The sequence below is a fragment of the Physeter macrocephalus genome, chromosome 19 (assembly GCF_002837175.3).
Source record: "Physeter macrocephalus isolate SW-GA chromosome 19, ASM283717v5, whole genome shotgun sequence".
NCBI lineage: Eukaryota > Metazoa > Chordata > Mammalia > Artiodactyla > Physeteridae > Physeter > Physeter macrocephalus.
The window spans coordinates 84,574,059-84,593,060 of NC_041232.1; the positions used below are offsets into that span (position 1 = coordinate 84,574,059).

At 39.0% G+C, this 19,002-nt stretch overlaps 1 protein-coding gene across 12 annotated transcripts in view; it reads left to right on the plus strand.

Annotated features, from left to right (window-relative positions):
• Positions 1–19,002, plus strand: part of ZNF407 (zinc finger protein 407) — a 537,200-nt gene that overhangs the window by 267,360 nt on the left and 250,838 nt on the right. For 11 of the 12 annotated variants that reach the window (XM_055080461.1, XM_028480250.1, XM_055080463.1 and 8 more), the window contains exon 8: positions 7,311–7,489. In XM_055080461.1, coding sequence (XP_054936436.1) covers positions 7,311–7,489 — 179 coding nt within the window. Of the gene's footprint in view, positions 1–7,310; positions 7,490–9,453; positions 10,340–19,002 lie in introns of those variants that run through there. The other variant, XM_028480248.1, reaches the window with a different exon arrangement.

A 19,002-nucleotide genomic window follows, 5' to 3' on the forward strand; every position in this document is an offset into this window, starting at 1 on the left:
AAGCTGCTGTATTGGTTACTGCCTGCCACCTGCAGTGACTCGCAGCTTTATTTTCTTCTCCCTTGGAGATTTCCCAGGCTTTCTTAGACTCAGTTTTTGCTCAGTGAATTTATAATTAAATACTACTGGTTAAAAAAATGTGAAAACTTCTTAAATTTAGTTTACAAAAAGACTTCCTTTGGATTATTCTTTATTCATTTTGGATTGCTCTTTTAAAGATACAGTAGAAGCCTCTTTCAACTGAACTTTTAGATAAATATGTACTATAATACACTTGTTCCAGTGCAAACTTAACTACAGAGTAATTCTTTTCAAGGGTATTAGTTCAAAAAGTATACTCTGAACAGGCAGAAAAAGAAATCGCATTTCTAAACATATATGCATGCACGCACTATATAACTGTTTGGGGAATCTATTTTTCAAACGAATTGAAATTGCCTTTCGTATACAGTGAAAAAATTGCTAATGATGATCCAGATAGTTGAACTGTACTGCATTTAATAGAAAGACTCGCAACAGTAATCAAAAGCGAACTGAGTACCTCCTGTATTTTCTGAACTTGTTTAATATCATTTACCTTAACCCTCATGACAGCCTTATGAGATACATATATTATTCCCATAAAACAACAACAACAACAAAATACTCCATGGTCAGAAAGTGTGGAAGGGAGAATGTTAAAGAAAACTAACACAGTTCTTTAAGTAGAACTTTCAGAAGATTTTAATGTCCATTTACATACACAACCTGTCAGATTATTAGCAGTAGACCAAGATAGTCTTTAATTTCACACAGGAGTTTGGGAGTGGTGAGGCAGTTACATAGCTTCCCTTGGGGAACTAGGAAAGCAATGTTCATTGGGATGTGTGTGCACGTTAGTGCATGACATCTGTGCCCGCTCTCTCTGCATTTCCTTTTCTTTATCGGTAAGACAGTACTACCAGTACGTGTTAATAAATACATAGAAATTACCTGATTGTGTCTTAGTGATACTACCTTATTCTCTCTGGTTCCGTAGTTAACTCATGATGTTTGCCACACCAGCTCACCAGCACAGTCTTGTGATTGACGACCTGATGGCTTGGGTGGGAAGTTGTGACCTGGGAGGAAAAGGAGCAATGCAGAAGGCCGAGTTCTACCAGATGTGAGCCTTGTGTGGCTTGGCTCATTGCAGCAGATGGGCGCAGGCATAGACAGACCAGCAGACTGTGACAGAAGATCCAGAGTTAGCTTCAAATAGGGAAAATATTGATGAAGGTAGCATTTCAAGTCAGTGGGGGAAAGGTAGACTATTAAGGTGTTGTCTTGACAGCTCTGGCTAGCAGTCTGGATCCACAGTTCACACCACACTCTAGGAGAATTTTGAAAGGGATCTAATATTTAGTGGAACATAATGAAACTATTCAAGTACTAGAACCAAATTTGGGACAATCCTTTTATGACCTCCAAGTAAGGAAGACATAGGACAAAAGATGAACAAAATAAAACACTTCTGCTTTTCAGAAGATGCTGTAAGCAAAGTCTGAAGGAAACTAAGGAAGAAATGTTTGTTACTGTTGTCATAAAGTATCTACCTCCTTTATGTATAAGAGAATGACTAACAACCCTTAGGAAAAAAACTGATCAAAAATATGGAAAAGCAGTACAGAGAAAAGAAAATACATATGACATTTCAATATTCAAAGAAACTTTATTCGTTACAAGAGAAATGCAGATTAAAACTTTTAAAGGTTAAAAATTGAAACCCCAGTGAGCTACCATTTTTCACCCACCAAGTTGGCAAAAATTTGTAAGTTTGGTAACACTACACACTACAGCGGCACGAATGTGCAGAAACAGACTCTCTCAAACATTGTTGGTGCAAGTGTAAATTGCTACAACTCCTCTGGAGGGCAGTTGGGCAGCATTTATCAAAATTACAAAAGCATATGCCCATTGCCATTGGAAGCAATTCCATTTGGGATCCTGAGATTTTCTTGGCATCCTGAGAAATGGGAAGTGTTTCACAAGATGATTCATTGCAACCTTGTTTATACTAGCAAATGATTGGAAACAACCTAAATGCTCATCAGTAGAGGGTCAGTTAAATATAATACTCTCTGTCCTTACCGGCTATTAACAAAGGAAGGAAAGGGGGCGGGTAGAGGGGGGCTTCGGGAAGGACACTCTGCTCTTACGTAGTCCCGTGGAAACAGCATCGCCACGCCCTGTTGTTCGGTGGAAGAAGGCGCTGCTGACACGTGTTATGCCCACAGATATACACACACGAAGAGGGGAGAAAAGAAGATACAGTATGTTTGTGGATTGGAAAAATCATTCTTAATCCCCCCAAAAGATTGATAAGAAGTTAGGGATCCCGGGTCCCTGGTGGAGGTGGGGGTGATCCGGCCCGTGCTGGGGCGAGGCTTTACTATATCTATCACTAGACTGTTTGATGTTTGAAATATGTGAAGGTATGTTTCTTCAACTTCAGCGGTGCATTATTTTTTAATAACTGAAATAATATGCATCAAAAGTGGAAAAAATATTCACTAGCGTTCTTTTTAAGCTTCCTTCTTATTAGGTTAAATAACGTAAATTTAACATGCTTTTGTGTTAATAGGCAGTGAGTGTGTAGTACTGACATAATCTTGTGGGGTTCTAGAAGCACTTGTGGTTTATTTTATTAATTTATTATTTTAAAATGCATTGCTTTTGAACTGAATAAAATATTTCCTTTATTACATATTTTTTAAGAAGCCGTAAAATTAGTCAGGTCGCATCTCTGGTCCTTTTGCTAATTGCCCAGCCCACGCTTTATATATTTACACACATATATAGGTCCATATATGTAAAGCTGCCTCAAGATTTTCAGCATGTCATATTTCAAAATTTCATTGGAAATGTCCTCATAATTTAGAATGCCTTCCCCGTAAACCCAGTGCTTGAGCTCATGGGCCCGGCAAGTCCGGCACGAATCGCCGCTCCCCACAGGGAGCCTGCAGCCTTGCACCGAGGCGTCTAACTTCCCCTGGAACGGTGGCCCCACTTTCCCCGCCAAGCGCTCCTACATCTTTCCTTTTTCTCATCCCACACTGTCTTGATTACTGTTGCTTCACTGAGTTTTGAAATCAGAAGGTGTGAGTCCTCGACTTAGTTCTTTGTGGGATTGTATTGAGTCTTCTAGGTCCCATGCGTTTCCTCGTGAACTTTAGAATCAGCGTTTCAGTTTCTATAAGAAATCCAGCTGAGATTTTGATAGGATTGCACTGAATCTGTACATCAGTTTGGGGAGTGTTGCCATCTTAATAATATTAAGTCTTCCGATCTATGAACATGGGACTCTCTACCCTAGAAATCAATGTCCAACTGAAGACATATTCAGTCACCCACTCCTAATGATTGTATGCCCACTTGGTTTAACTGCTGTTAAATTCCTGGCAATCTAGGTCAGACCCTGTTTGAAATAATGTCTTAGAACATCCTTTTCTACTTTATTTTATTGTTTTTTGGCCATGCCACATGGCATGTGGGATCTTAGTTCCCTGACCAGGGGTCGAACCCGGCCCCCTGCAGTGGAAGCGTGGGGTCCTAACCACTGGGCAGCCAGGGAAGCCCCTGGGACATCCTTTCTTCTCCGGCCTGACCTGCTCTCCATTTGTCCCTCTTCAACTTACCATTCTAATTACTACTTGGAAGTTCTGTTTGGGGGAAGAATATCATTTTGGGGCTCAGTGTCATTCAGAATTCCTTGGCTGAAGTTACCCAATCTACGTGTTGTTCACTGAATCTTATAACATTGCTCCATAGTCAGCTACCTGTTTTAGGATAGTCTCAAGTATAGGGACTGCAGTCTGCCCCTACTTTATAGGTGTTCTGCTTTAAATGATGTTGATATAATATGTTATAGCTTTTACTTTTTAGGCTTGGATTGAAATAGTTTGATTTTGTAGGTGTGAAAGGTTCCTTTTGGTCTCAGTATTTTAAAAAATTGTATGTTGCATGACATTAGATGCAGGACAAATTAGGATAGTACACAAATACGCTATTACCAACGAAATATATGAAATGTATCTTTTCTATTGCAGACAGACATTGACTATTTTTTCTTCTCGTTTGCATATATTTAATGTTTCTTATATGTGTGTATAAAACAGAATTATATATATACACACAGATGTATTCTTTACATAAAATAAAAGATATAAATAGTATATATATCATAAATTAAAATAAATAGGTATAAAATATATGTATGAAACTATCCTTAACCTGAAATACCAAGTTCCACACCACTTCTTTCTTGTTTTTAGTCTATATTTTTAAAGAAAAAGAAGGCGCTCATCTTTTTAATCCTCCCTCCCCACTTTCACTTGCTTCAGTAAGAGTCCCCTGATTATCAGATGCCATGTGCTTTTGACGTACTAAGAGATATTGCTTTATTTTTATCCAAGATACACATTTCTCAAAAACAAAATATTCAGTTTTCAAAGTCATCTTTCCTTCCTTCACCGAAGGTTAGGATTTGTTGCTTATATCATCCCCCATTTAAGTAGGCATCATACACCGCAATGTGTGTACTTTGGTAATTTTAATTTCCTCACTTGATCGGTGATTGTCTCTGACTCTTTATGCCTAGCTTTTTCCATAAGGAAATAATACAGGTGGCACCAAAGACTCAGCAGTCCTAATAGACAGTAATAATTAAGTACAGTAGCAGGTTTTGTTTTCACTCCCCGATGTCAGTAAACAGTGGTGAATTTAGCGGGTGTCTGTGATGCCGTGGAAAGCAATTGGGAGATCCACTGACTTAGAGAATGACTTGGAACGCTTCACCCAGTGAGCTCCCCAGCTGGTCCTCTTCCTTTTCACTAGCGCAGAGTGGACATTTGTCTCATGTGCCTTCAGATGGTTTTCTGTGTTACTTCTGTCAACTTGATGCAGAGCTGTTATTTTTATTCCAAGAATATTTATACATTTAAGAGACTCTAGAACCCCACCCTTTTCTTAGAATGTGCCAGTACCTTTGATACGTAAATACTGTAAGGAAGGAGGGCTGTGGTGTGCCTGAAATGCCCTGCCCGTGAGCACAGAAAATCGACATTCAGATTCTGTCTTCATCACTTTCTAGCCCTGTAGCCGTTGATACTCACCTCTGGGATGGTCCCTCAACAGTCTCTGCCACCGGGTCCTGGGACAGTGTCAAAGTAGCCAGGCCAGTGGCAGGCACACAGAGCACGTGAGGTTCTTAGCCATCGTTACCCTATTATAGTGCTTATTAATTAACAGTAGGGAATTGATTAAAAACCAAATTTGATAATTCAGTAGTGACAAGGAAGAGATAAGTTGTACATGCATATGTTCACTAACTGTCTTACGCAGATTTAGTCTAAGTGCTAAGAGAGACTTAACACAGAGCTTGACAGAGCCCTTGCCAGAGGCAAAGTGCACACAGAGGAGAACATCTCCGCTGCACCCGTTCTCTTCCTCCCCCTCCTCCCCTCCCGCTCCTCTTCCTCCTCCTTCTCTTCCTCCTCCTCCATCTTCTTGGGTGTTATTTAAGTTTTTTGAAAAATATGTAAACATTAATATGTAAATCATTAAAGTATGTTTGGAAAAAAAAGAAACGGGCATTGCTGCATCGGGCATTAGCGTCCTGGTGTGTTTCTTTGTAGTCTAGGCTGAGAGAGATCTGATTTCATCTTCCTACCCGTATAGAGCCGATGTGTACATTTGATGTCAGGCCCTGCCTGGAGATTGGGGGGAAGTAGCAGAAACTTTTCCAAAGGAGTGTCTCAGGTCCAGCTGTAGGACTGTCAGCATAGTGTAGGCTGCCATTCAGGAGGAACGTGTTTGTAGATCAGCTCATCCACGTGCTGGAAGGAAAGGCCGTCCCTATGGGGCGCTGTTCCCAGTGCCACGGTCGTGAGCTCTGCCTGCTTGGATGACACTGCTCCACCCTCCTCTGGTCCTGAGCGAACAGCTAACGTGTCTACCGAGTCTTTGGGTTTCTGAAGTTGTTTGCTGCCTCTACGTATGAGTGTCACCGTAGCTACTCTAAAATTGGGGGTTATAACCATTTTTGTATTCTTCACCAGTGCTCCCAGGGTGCGTTCCTGGGTGCAGTTATGTATTACACGGAAGCATAATTCCACTTAGAAGTGTCGCGGCCGTGCGGAGCCACGGAAAGCTTCGTTGTGGAGCCCTCATAATCTGAATCAGTGCGTCGTGAGATGCGTTTGCTAAATACCTACCATGTCCTAACTTTTTCTGGACATGGAACCTTATCTTCAGACATCGTCCTACAGGATTTTGTTCTTCAGCAATACCTGCAGGGAAGACTGATAAACATAGTGCTTGATTTTCTTCGGGCAGTTCATTTCGCTCTGTTGGAAATCTGAGGCCATCTGATTCTTCATTTCTTTCTGGTTGAGCACCTCACCCCCGACGCGCACGCGCACGCGCACGCGCACCGGCTTGAATCTGTGTTGGCCGCCTTTTACTACTGTTCTAACAACGACGGAGACCGAAGGGACGCAGCTGCACGTGTGGACGGGGTCTGGGGGCACAGTCGCGGTGCCGTGCTGAGCGGGCTGGGAGCGGGAGCACAGTTTGCCTCATGAGCAGATCCCTGTGCCCGGGGTTCTGGTCATTTCAGGCCCTGCATTTCTGCGCCTGCAGGAAAGCAGTGGGAGAGGAGCCTATTTTCAGGGACAGTTTGGTGGGAAATATACAGAGACCCTCAGTTGTATTTATTCAGTCCATCCCTCTTCAAAACCTGCACCAGTACAGGAGCCTCACTGGAACTTCGCACATTGCCCTACTGGGGACTGAGGGGCTGTTTCCAGCTACTTTTCTATCGTCAGACTATCTTAGGGCCTTACTTAGAAGCAGCTCACCCGACAGGTCTAAAAGTCAAGGCATCTTTTTTTCCTTAGTGCTCCAATTTCAGTGGAGGTGACAGGGCTTGCCTTTGTACCAGTAATCCGTGGTGCAAGGTGTGTTCTCAGGATTAAGGAAACTCCTTCACTGCCCTCAAGTGGTACCAGAATAATTTGATATTAAAATCATAGAGCTTGGGACTTTGTGTTTTCCAGGTCTGCACAGAAATGAATCGCTCGGGTAAAAGCCAACCTAGAAATTAGCACCAAGGTTACAAAAGCTCCCAGCCTCATAGGATTCATGTTAACTCTTAGAGAGCACAACACTTATAGCATACATAGCACCTGACACCTGTGAGGTCTACATGAGTGGTCACTGCCATCATCATCTGTGGTCTCATGTTATTGATTTGACCTTAATTCCGTTTACGTTTCTTTCTTACTTGGTAGGTCAAACTGTGCTGAAAATATCCGCAAACACATTCTACATACGGGCAAACATGAAGGGGTCAAGATGTACAACTGCCCCAAGTGTGACTATGGAACCAACGTCCCTGTGGAATTTCGGAACCACTTGAAAGAACAGCATCCTGACATCGAAAACCCTGACCTGGCCTACTTGCACGCTGGTAAGAAACTAAAACTATTATATAAAATGCTTCACTCATCACAATAGTTATTAGGCTATTTGTGCATTACCAGCATTTATTTAAATGTGGTAGCATGTGTGATAGTATCTGCTTCAAGACTTATAAAATAGAACACTTGGTCTTATCCCCCTCAACTATGAAAACAGGTCTTTTCAATTATATTTCATCAAGAGCAAATATGACGAAATAATCATCGCAGGACAGCAGAGTTATTAATAGCAAATACTCAAAACACGGTTGAGCTGAAACAGTAGTAGTTGTTTTGAGCTTCGTATTTTGGCCAACTGATAAGGTTTTTAATTTTTTTCAAAAAATGTTTGTGATTTAAAGTGTTACGCCTGCCCTATCCCTTGTATCACGGTTTTCCCATAAATACCTGGAAAGGAGAAAAATGTGACTGAGGAGAGTAGGAGAACCTGGATGGGGTAACAGAGTGCCACACGTGTCCCCAAAATTAGGAGGGACCATCATTTCTCTGTTTATACTCATCAGATCGACTCTTTAAAGTCATGGTAAAACATCTGATTTATTAACCTCTGTTGTACCCACGTCTGTTTTTGAAAAAGAAAAACGGGGGTCAATATTCTTTGCATTTTGGTGAGGTTGTTACTGAAAAGGTTTTGAACTAGACAGTTTATCAGCTTTAGTTCACAATAACAGATAAAGTCAAATTGAAACATCTTCTGGCCATGAGTACCTATGGATTCTTTATTAATATGAGTGCATGGCAATGCAGATGTCAGAAATCTTGCCTAAAAGCTGGTGCTTCAAGAAATGGCCAAGCAAAATGATCTAAACTGATGGTAGGTTGTCAGCAAAGTACCATTTTCAAGGTAGTTTCACTATTTCGGCTTCTCAAGATGCAATATTGACGCATTCTGTCTCTCTCTTCCATTGCACCAATTAGACATTAAAAGTAGGTTATTTTCCTAAAATAAGGTGTTTCTAGCTCTTAAATGAAGTAAACAGCAAAGAAAGGGGGAGGAAGCTAATTGCAGACCAAAGAAACACATTCCTTTTGTTGTTCTGCACAGAAAGGACAGACTCTTCGCTTAAGCCATTGCTGCTCTAGTGATGCTGAGAGTTCTGTTTTGAGATATCATTTGTATAAAATCTTTTTTAGAAAAATTATCCTCGTTTCCTTGTGTATGTGTGTGATGCTGTTGTGCATAGGATCCTAGTTTTCTGTTTGTATTTTTATGATTCTTTTGGAACCTTTTTCTGTATAAATCACAGTAGCATTCCTCAGTATTTTGACAAACAAAATCCATGTGGTACACGTGGGGTGTCACTTGTTTATTCCCCCCGTGCAAGGCAAGATTGCTCTTCAGTAATATATTTGCTTTGATAAACTTAGCTCAGTTAAGAGAAAACTTGAAAACGGCAAAGTTCTTAGATTGACTCGTTCATCTTGTAATGCTGAGTCAACTGTTATACCTTCATGAATGTGTGGAACGCGCCTTCCTCCATGTGAAGCGAGATATTGAAGCGGGCTCTTGCTGCTCTTCCTTCCATGCTGTCCGGTAGAGGAATTAGGCAGCACAGTGGATGAATCCCTGATGGACGGTGCTGTGCAAGGTCAGGAGGTGGCCTGAAATCTTCAGAGTGGTTTATGGCCCAGACCTGACGGTGACTATCAGCTGCCTTCTCTGCTATCAACACTATTCATGTGTTGAGAAATCTGTAATCGAAAATTCAGTGAAGCATATGAAGCAGTTCTTTTAAACTACCCCAGAGCAAATAAACAGATTCACTCTGGATCTGACTTGGCTCTCCCATGTAGATAAAACATCTAATGGTCTCATGAGAAGGAAAGCGTTAAACAGCAACAGAAAAGATTGTAAATAATGTCATTTGGGGTATTTTAAACTTTAGTTAAGATGATATTTGGAAATATCTGTGTTAAAATAAGGTATTTAATTTTTTTTGTTGTTGGAAAACAGTTCTGCAGAAAGTGGTTTTCCTGCCGTTTTGCTTCCCCTGGGAGCCCTGCAGTGAGGTCCGTGCCATCTCTGAGGTCCCTCCTCACTGTAGCATCCGGTGTTTCTGTGTGCATGGCCTTCAGGACAGGCTGGGTTTTAACTTCAGCTCTCACTCCCCTGTTGAATGACTTTGGAAACCCTGTTTTAACTCTGTGGGTCTCAGTCTTCCCCTCTGTAAGCTGGGGATAGTGATGCCTACAACACAGTTTTCATACGATCTAACCGAGATGGTACAATATGTAAACTGTTTGACGTGATAATACTTAGCATCCATCGTCGCCCAGTGTTCTTCTCTGTTGGCTTCCGGTGATGGTTCGTTGTCTTCTTTCTCAACTGTTGTCGGGAACTAGAAGAATGACTTTGATATCATTTTCCATTTCATACTCCTGAGAATTAAAGGCTGTATGTGAGCTTTAATTTTGGTTGTAGCCTTTGTTGAAAAACAAGATACAAGTGGTCATTCATTTTTTTTAAATAAAAGTGGATTATTTAGAAATGTAGTATTTGATTTCCAGGCATTTGGGGATTTTCTAATTATCTTTTTGTTAACTACTAAAATAGTAATATAAATTGATTTCTAGCTTATCTCTACTGTGCTTACAGAACATAGTCTGAATTATTTTAATCCTTCAGAATCTGTTTATACTTTCTCTATGCCCAGCATATGGTGAGTTTTGGTAAATGTTTGAGGCATACTAGAAATATCGGTGTTGTTTGGTGCTGTATTCTGTATTTCCTGTATGTCACTTACCTCATTTCTTTACTGTATTGTTCAGATTGTCTGTATTCTTACTGATTTTTTTTTTATGCTAACTCTATCAGCTATGTTAAGAGAGGTATATTAAAGTTGGCCCACTATGATTATGGATTTGTCTGTTTTTCTGTTAATTTTGGCTTTACATATTTTAAAGATGAATCACTGGATACTTGGAACTTTAGGTTTGTTTTATACACATACACACCTAAGATAAAGAAAAGATATATAATTCTCTTATAATTATGAAACGTTCCTTTTTATCTGTAGTAATACTTCTTGCCATCATTCTGTGTTTTATATTGTATAGCTATACCAGCTGCCTTATAAACAGCATATAGCTGCATTTTGTTTCTTTTATCTGCAGTGACAACTTTAATCTTTTACTTGAAATAGTCCTTGACTTTATTATTTATACTAGATAATCGATATACTCATCATAGTCAAAACCCAAAACTACTCGAATGTCCATCAAGTAGAGTATAGAAAGGTTGCATATTTACCTAATGGAATACTCTACAGCAATGAGAAGGATTGAACTACAACTAAAGCGACAGTATGAATAAATCTCACAGTCGTATCATTGGATGAAGTTAAGCCAAACAAAAAGGGGAGTATATTCTGTATGATTTCATTCTTTATTAAATATAAAAGCAGCCAAGACTAATCTGTGGTGTAGAGACCAGGCAGGGTCTGCTTCCGCTTGGGGACAGCAGCCCCGGGGTGAGGAGAGGGGGTGCCGGTTCTCCTTCTTATCCCTAATGTTGGGACGCGGTTGTGTTCAGTTGGGGAAAATTCCTCAAGCTCTTCTCTGAGTTGTACCCTTTTCTGTAGGTACTTCTCTTTTTAAAAGAACAGGATTCCCTTGACCCCTAAACTTCTAAAGAGGTTCATTTAGGTCCACTCTACATCTAATGTGATGAGATTATACAAGCACATTAGTCCCGCAAAACTGATGTCAGATTGCAAGTGGCCAGAATCTTTTTTGTCATTGTGCATTACACTTGTTCTCTATTACGTGAAATCCATTTCATCTCAAAAGTGATCTTTATTTGAGCTTCATAGTTTTAGCAGTTGTATTTCTCCCATCTCTCTCATCCACGAATAAGCTTGGTGTTCATTCACTACACCTTGAGAAAGAATTACACACACTTTATGTTTGCAATACAGGTGACCTTCAATTGGACTTGGGTGGTAATATCTCAGAATACTTTAAAAATAACCTGAGGATTGAGATGGAGAGGACCAAGGAGAGAGTGGAGGGGGTGTGCCAGGGCTCTGCTGCTTGTGCCTGTGAAGAAGATGCTTTTTCTCACGAACTCCAAGAGGCGGACTCCACGTTATGCCTCCACGGCTCACATTGAAGCTGTGCTCCCCGCGCCTGCACAGATGCGCCCGGAGGGCCCAGGCGTGGAGTGGCCACTTTCCCGCAGGATGAGCGCTGCGTGGAGCCTAGGAGGTTGGCTTAGTTGTTCCATATTGTCATCTGAGAAGCTGGGACTTTAAATGTAGTAAATGTTTCTGCCTTTTCCAAAGGTAATAATCAAATGGTGTTCTCTTATTAGGGGAAATTAAGCATTAAGTGATGGGACGGTATTTTTCCTAATTTCCTTAATTTTTCTACCGTCATATTTTTTATCATTTGTATTGATATGATTTTCATTAGTTCTTATATATATCAGTACTTAATCATTTACAATATACATTAGATTATTGCCTGGGCAGGATGATAGCACATGAATCTATCAAACCCTCTTCACAGATTAGAATTTTTTATTCGCCTGTAAGATAGTCAGTTTTTAAATTCTTTATGACATGTATTATTTAACTTCATTCCATAGCATTTCTCTTACCCAGTTATAAGAATAAGAATGTGAAAGTTTGACTCTTATCAAAATTCCAAATCCTTTTTTCTTTCTAATGGTAACCAGTTCAGTACCATTTAAACTATATTTAACTGATTCCTTAATTCTATCCAAGTGCATCACTTTATACTTAGGCAGATTAAGTTTCATATTCCACCTCTGAGCCCATTTGCTTAATCTATCACGGTTAAGATAAAACAGCTATAGCCTTTTGTATCTTAACCCTTCCCTCTCACGTAGTGGTATATTCAAATTTTGTAATATAAAAGGTTTTCTTCATCATTAATTAAAAACATTAGTGTTCTGATATATAGAGAGCCTTGTAGAACGCAGTCTTTTCCCAAGTTCTTTGGCCCTCTATTTTTAACCCCATTACTTTCATCCCCGTTTGTTAGTTGGGTGCCCTGACGCATGTCATGACATTTTGTACAGTAATTCATTTTATGAAAAGGTCCAAAAATCTCAGAAAATCCTGACAGTTTCTCATTGGTTCTCCCTTACATAAACCAATTATTACTTCAACTTAAAAAGGAACGAAATTTTTTCTGACATGATTGCCTTTGGTAAATCCATGCTGACTCACTCCTATTAAATTGTACTTCTCCAAATGTATTATTAAGCTCATCCATAAGTATCATCTCAAATTTATTTCCTAATATAGATGTTAGACTTACAGCTCTATAATTTTCAGCCTCTCCCCTCTTTCTTTCTAACCTTCAGACTGGAGTCCTTGTTTTCCAGTCTCCTGATGCTTCACCCCTTAACAAAAGACGTCTTACAATAATTAACAGTTCAACAATTTGATTCTTTAACCTCAGACATCATCCATGGGTTAATTTACTATTTTTCTTAACTGCTGCTAAATGTCTCTTTCTTTCAGAGTCCTGTCCACATGGTCTGGTGCCTTCTGTCCACCGTGGCACAGCAGATTAGGTATTTTGCTAATTGGCCTCTGTCTCCGTGCTCTCTCACCCTCACTCCTGTCGGAATTCCTAAGTTTAGGACTATCTTACATTCTTTGCAGTCAGTGGGTGAATAATGTCAAAGCACTATTTTTCCAGCAATCTCCTTTTTTTCAGTAATGTAATCGCTCTCCAGGACGGTCTCATTTGTGTTTGGGTGTCAGTAAATGTGCTGTTTACTCTGGTGCGTTAAGCGGGCTCTGAACTCAACACCATTTCTCTTTTATTGAGTAATATACTGATACAGGTTTTTTCAAAACTTTCTAATTAACATTCTTAAATATTTTAAAATTTAATCTCCTGAAGAATACATATGTTCTCTCTAACATGTCTTCAGTATATGTCTAAAAACTTCCTTTATCTACTTAACATTGTGGAGCAGGCTTAAGGAAATATTTGCCCCACGTGTCTCTCTGGTCCACTTTCTGCCATTTCCTTCCCACAGTCCTCCCAACTGTAATATGTATGGCTTCCTATTTTAGATGGTTAGTATGGGGAACTAAAGAACTCTATTATTTTGCACGTTTTGCCTTTTTAATTGCAAAGAAAGAAAGAGGAAGGGTAATAATAGTGTCTGTGCTGAACTTTTCATTAGGCCATTAAATCTTCAAAGCAAAATATTCCCAATTTAATGATTTAAAAAAAGAACCTTCAAGAGGTTAACTTGCTGCTTGAAATCCATGCCTGTTTGTCTTCAAGAGTTTTCCAATTATATAATCCTACATATCCAGGAGCTTTAAAAAAAAAAAAAAAAAAAATCTCCCTGTTTGGGAAAAGCATTAGGAACTTGTGGAGAAATCAGCGACTTTTAGAAGGTGGCTGCTGTCATCAGCCGACGCTGGCCTTCGCTGCATCATTTCCAGCCTCCAGCCGACCCTGCTCGCTTCAGGCCGGTCCCCACAGTCTGAATGGGCTCTGGCCAGTCCGTCCTGTTACTGTTTGTTTGTCCTGAAGGCAGTGGTCTCTGTATACTGACAGACTCCCTCGGTTTGTCTCAAGTCTGAAGTCAAGGGGAGAGTCTGTCAGTAACCAAGGACCTCTGTTCAGTCCTGAATGGCAGGTTTTTCCTCCAGTTCCAGGGTTTGTTCCTCTCCTTGGTCCTCCTAAGTGTATAGTTTTACCACCCCTTAGATTGTCTAGTTGGTGAATATATTGTGCAGTGTTAAATACATTGCACCCTTAAAGCTGTTTGCCCATTTTGTCTTTATTTCAAAAATCTGAACAAATGGCTAGCATATACTTGAACTCTTGGTGAAATTTAAATGTTAATAAAATAGTATACCCCCCCCCAAAAAAATCAGCATCTATGGGTTAATGAAATTCTTATCATGGAAGCCTTAATATTGAGTTTTAAGACGTCAGATAATCTGAAAACGTGTACTAGGAAGTAGCATGGTATAACATAATTTAGAAAAAAAAAAAACCACTAGGGTAAATGTTTCCACAGTTGTACTTCTACTGCCTGGTACAGAATTTGGAGTTTGGATGGATGGGTGGACGGATGGAGTCAAATGAACTAGGTTTTAGTGTCCTGACTTCATTGCGATTGAGATGTGTGACTTTAAACAAGTCTCTCAACCTTCTACATCCGTATTCTCAGCTGCAAAATGACTAACAATGTTTAGCCTTTCCTTTGAATATGCGGTTCAAATGAAATAATACATATGAAAGAGCTTTGAAAGTTATCATTGGGAGTTTCTGTAGAACTAAAGGTATTGGGCTTTTTATTATTGCTGTTCTAATACTAAGAAAGTAGTAGGAGAGGACTGGAATGTATTTTGCATTTATTTGAAGTTGTGATTGAGAGTAATGAGTCTCATAACTATATATGTGTGTATATGTTTTATGTGTGTGATACATATATTAGCATGTCAGTCTGAGCATATATCCAAAGTTAGGGCTAGAAAAGGTCTATATAAAACTTTTTTTTCAGAGGAGAAGCTTATTATTTGAATTATTTGTATTCTTTGTTGCGTACTATATTTTTAAAACAAATATGATCTTGAAATAATGTCCTTTCTAGTGTATATTTTAATGTTCCGTGGAGTCCTTAATGGCATTCACAACATTTAAAATAAAGTCAGAGTACACAAGTAAAATACGGCTTTTGTGAGTAATACCTAATAGAATTCCCTGAAAAATCTCAAATTCACGTAAATCCATTTAGTCAGTCATTTTTGATGGATCTCAAGCCTTAAGAGCACTCAGTCTCATCCCCTAACCACATAATCTTAAAGAGAAGTTTTAAAGTGATGTTTAATTTTTTCTTCCAGAAAAGAAAAAACTCTATCCTTTTCTTTCTTGGGTGGCCTCGCTAAGTGTAATTAGCCTGTGTCATTCAGAGCCACGTTGAAACTGTCTTTCAGGCTGCTTTCCTCGCTGCCACAGGTTATACGGGCATATACAGTATGGTTACCTCATCAGCAGGCAAAATTGTGATCTTATCCCCCCTGACAACTTCATTTATCAAAATTTTAAGGGAAAAAAACTGATTGTGGAAAGTTATAGTAGGGGCAGTATGATTTTATCAGGTAATTGATGTGGCTTTTATTTTTATATAGACCTTTTATCATCTGATTAATTCAATATAATTTATATATTTTAAAAATTTAGACACCTTCCCAGACGTATCTTGACCCCAACTAAAATGCAGTTGTATGCGAAGAAAGAAGGTAGGTGGTGACGGGTCCTACTGCTGATGCTGCGTCACAGGTGGCTGTCTCCAGCAAAGGCGTTTAGTGACCAATAGCGTCACGGGTGTTTCAAATTATGGGGAAAGTTGAGGTATCTTGTTTAATTAGCTTCGAAGTTTAGTTCTGAAGATGTAAAAATGCATATTATTATTCATTTGCAATTTCACTTATTTCTGTTTTTAGCAAGCAAAATGACCATTTAGCAAGTTTTCCTTGTTTTAAGTTTTTATTTTGAAAACACTTGCAGAAAAGTTGGAGAAATAGTAAAGAGAGTTCCCGTATATCCTTTACCCAGCTTCCCCAAATGTTAGCATTATATATAACCACAGTGCAATTACCAAAACCAGACATTAGCATTAGCACAGTACTGTTTTCTAAACTATATTCTTTATTCAGATTTCACCAGGTTTTCCATTCTGCTGTTTTTCTTTTCCACAGTTCAGCTCAGAAACCAACATGCCCTTCTGTTGTTGTATCTCCTTAATCTTCTCCAGTCCATGGCAGTTTTTCCGTCTTTCATCGTCTTATGTGACCTTGACATTTGTAAAGAATATGGATTAGTTATTTTGTAGAATGTTCTTCATTTTGCATTAGTCGGATGTTTACTCATGACTCAGTTGAGGTTTTTTTAAGAGTTTCTCAGAATAGATGTGGAGTGTATCAGGGGTACAGTAGGGCAGATGATGTAACCTGGACCCGTTGGGTAAGATGGCGTCTCTGTATTTCTCCACTACAAGCTTACTATTTCCCCTTTTTAATTAATACATATCTCAGGGGAGATACATTCAGATTATGCCAATAGCCTGTTTCTCCTTAAGCATTTAACCACTAATTTTGACATTCATTAGTGGATCTTGAACTGCAACAAGATCTGTGGAGTTCTAATGGTCATTTTCTCTTTTCCCCATTCCTTCTACATTTAATTGGAATTTTTCTTTAAGGAATATCTGTCCCTTCTCTTCCAATTATTTTTTGTTCTATTAATTTTTACCAGCATGGACTTATTTTACTCTATGGCTTGTAATTCTATTATATCATTGTTATTTATTTTCTTGCTCACAATTCTTCAGCTTTGGCCATTGCCAGCTCTTTCAGGTGGACTCCTGTGCCCTTTGATGTGCCCTCATGCTTTTATGAGCATCTGTTTACTTTCTGGCACCAAAATGTGATCCACGTTCATCTGGTGGTTTTCCCTCCCCTGGTGGTAAAATCAACCTCTCTTTCAGGAGCCTTAGTTCCTTTTATTGGTATTTAGAAATCACGATATGTATACTGTATGTATTCATCGCTTCTGTGCACCCTTTGCTTTTTGGCCTTCTCAACAGACGGAACTAGGAAACGGCTGTGTGCATACTAACCCCTGCATTCCCATAAATGTACGTTGTTTTATTTGTCCAAAACATAAATTATCTTAGCTATAAAATCCTTAAAAGAAAACATATGAACAAATCTTTGTGACCTTTGGTTAGGCAATGCTTTCTTGATTATGACACCAAAAGCATGGGAAATAAAAGAAAAAAATAGATGAGTTGGACTTTACCAAATTAAAAAAATTTTTGTGCCTCAAAGTACACCATCAAGAAAATGAAAGGAAAACCTATAAAATGGGTGGGGGGGGGAATTGCAAATGTATCTGATAATGGACTTGTATTCAGAATATATAAAGAACGCTTATAATTCAACAATATCAAGGCAAATAACCTGATTAAAAAATGGGCAAAGAATCTGAATAGCTATTTCTCCAAACAATATATGTATATGTAAATGGCCAGTAAACACATGAAAAGATACTCAACATCATTGCTTGTTGGGGAAATGCAAATCAAAACCACAGTGATGGGCCTTAAATGAATACCACATTTACTCTTCTTGGCACTTATGAATAGAGGGGCTGGGAACATTCACATGTAGATTTCTGTGCGAATGTAAGGTTTCATTTCTCTTGGGTAAATAAACACCTGGAAATGAGATACCTGGATGATATGGTACGTATATATTCAACTTCGAAAGAAAACCGTTGAACTGTTTTCCAAAGTGTCTACACATTTTATATTCCCACCACACTGTTTGAGAGTTACCGTTGCCCCACGTCTTTGTGAGCACTTGTTACTGTCAGTTTTGCTTACGTCATTCTAATAGGAGTTCAGTGGGATTTCATGGTTTCAGTTTGCATTTGATTCCTAATGATGTTGATTATCAGTGCCTTCTTTGTATTTTCTTTGATGAAGTATCATTGAAATATTTGCCCCTTTTCCCTTGGATTATTGTTTTAAGAATTTTTTTTGTTTCTCTCCTTTTTATTAATTTTTCAATAAATTTTTATACATATATGTATATATGTAGATTAAGGTATAAAACATGTCCATCACCCTAGAAATTCCTTATTCCTAACACCAGTGCCCCATTTCCCCAGAGGTAACCATCATTCTGAATTCTGTCACCATAGATTAATTTTGACTATCCTTTATTCACATAAACGTAATTGCATAGTATATATGCTTTTTTAAAAACATTTTTATTGGAGTATAATTGCTTTACAATGGTGTGTTAGTTTCTGCTTTATAACAAAGTGAATCAGTTATACATATACATATGTTCCCATATCTCTTCCCTCTTGCATCTCCCTCCCTCCCACCCTCCCTATCCCACCCCTCTAGCTGGTCACAAAGCACCGAGCTGATCTCCCTGTGCTATACAGCTGCTTCCCACTAGCTATCTATTTTACATATGGTAGTGTATATATGTCCATATATACACTACCACTCTCTCACTTTGTCCCACCTTACCCTTCCCCCTCCCTGTGTCCTCAAGTCCATTCTCTACTAGGTCTGAGTCTTTATTCCCATCTTGCCCCTAGGTTCTTCATGACCTTTTTTTTTTTAGATTCCATATATATGTGTTAGCATACGGTATTTGTTTTCCTCTTTCTGACTTACTTCATACTCTGTATGACAGACTCTAGGTCCATCCACCTCACTACAGATAACTCGATTTCATTTCTTTTCATGGCTGAGTAATATTCCATTGTATGTATGTGCCGCATCTTCTTTATCCATTCATCTGTCGATGCACACTTAGGTTGCTTCCATGTCCTGGCTATTGTAAATAGAGCTGCAGTGAACATTGTGGTACATGACTCTTTTTGAATTATGGTTTTCTCAGGGTATATGCCCAGTAGTGGGATTACTGGGTCATATGGTAGTTCTATTTTTAGTTTTTTAAGGAACCTCCATACT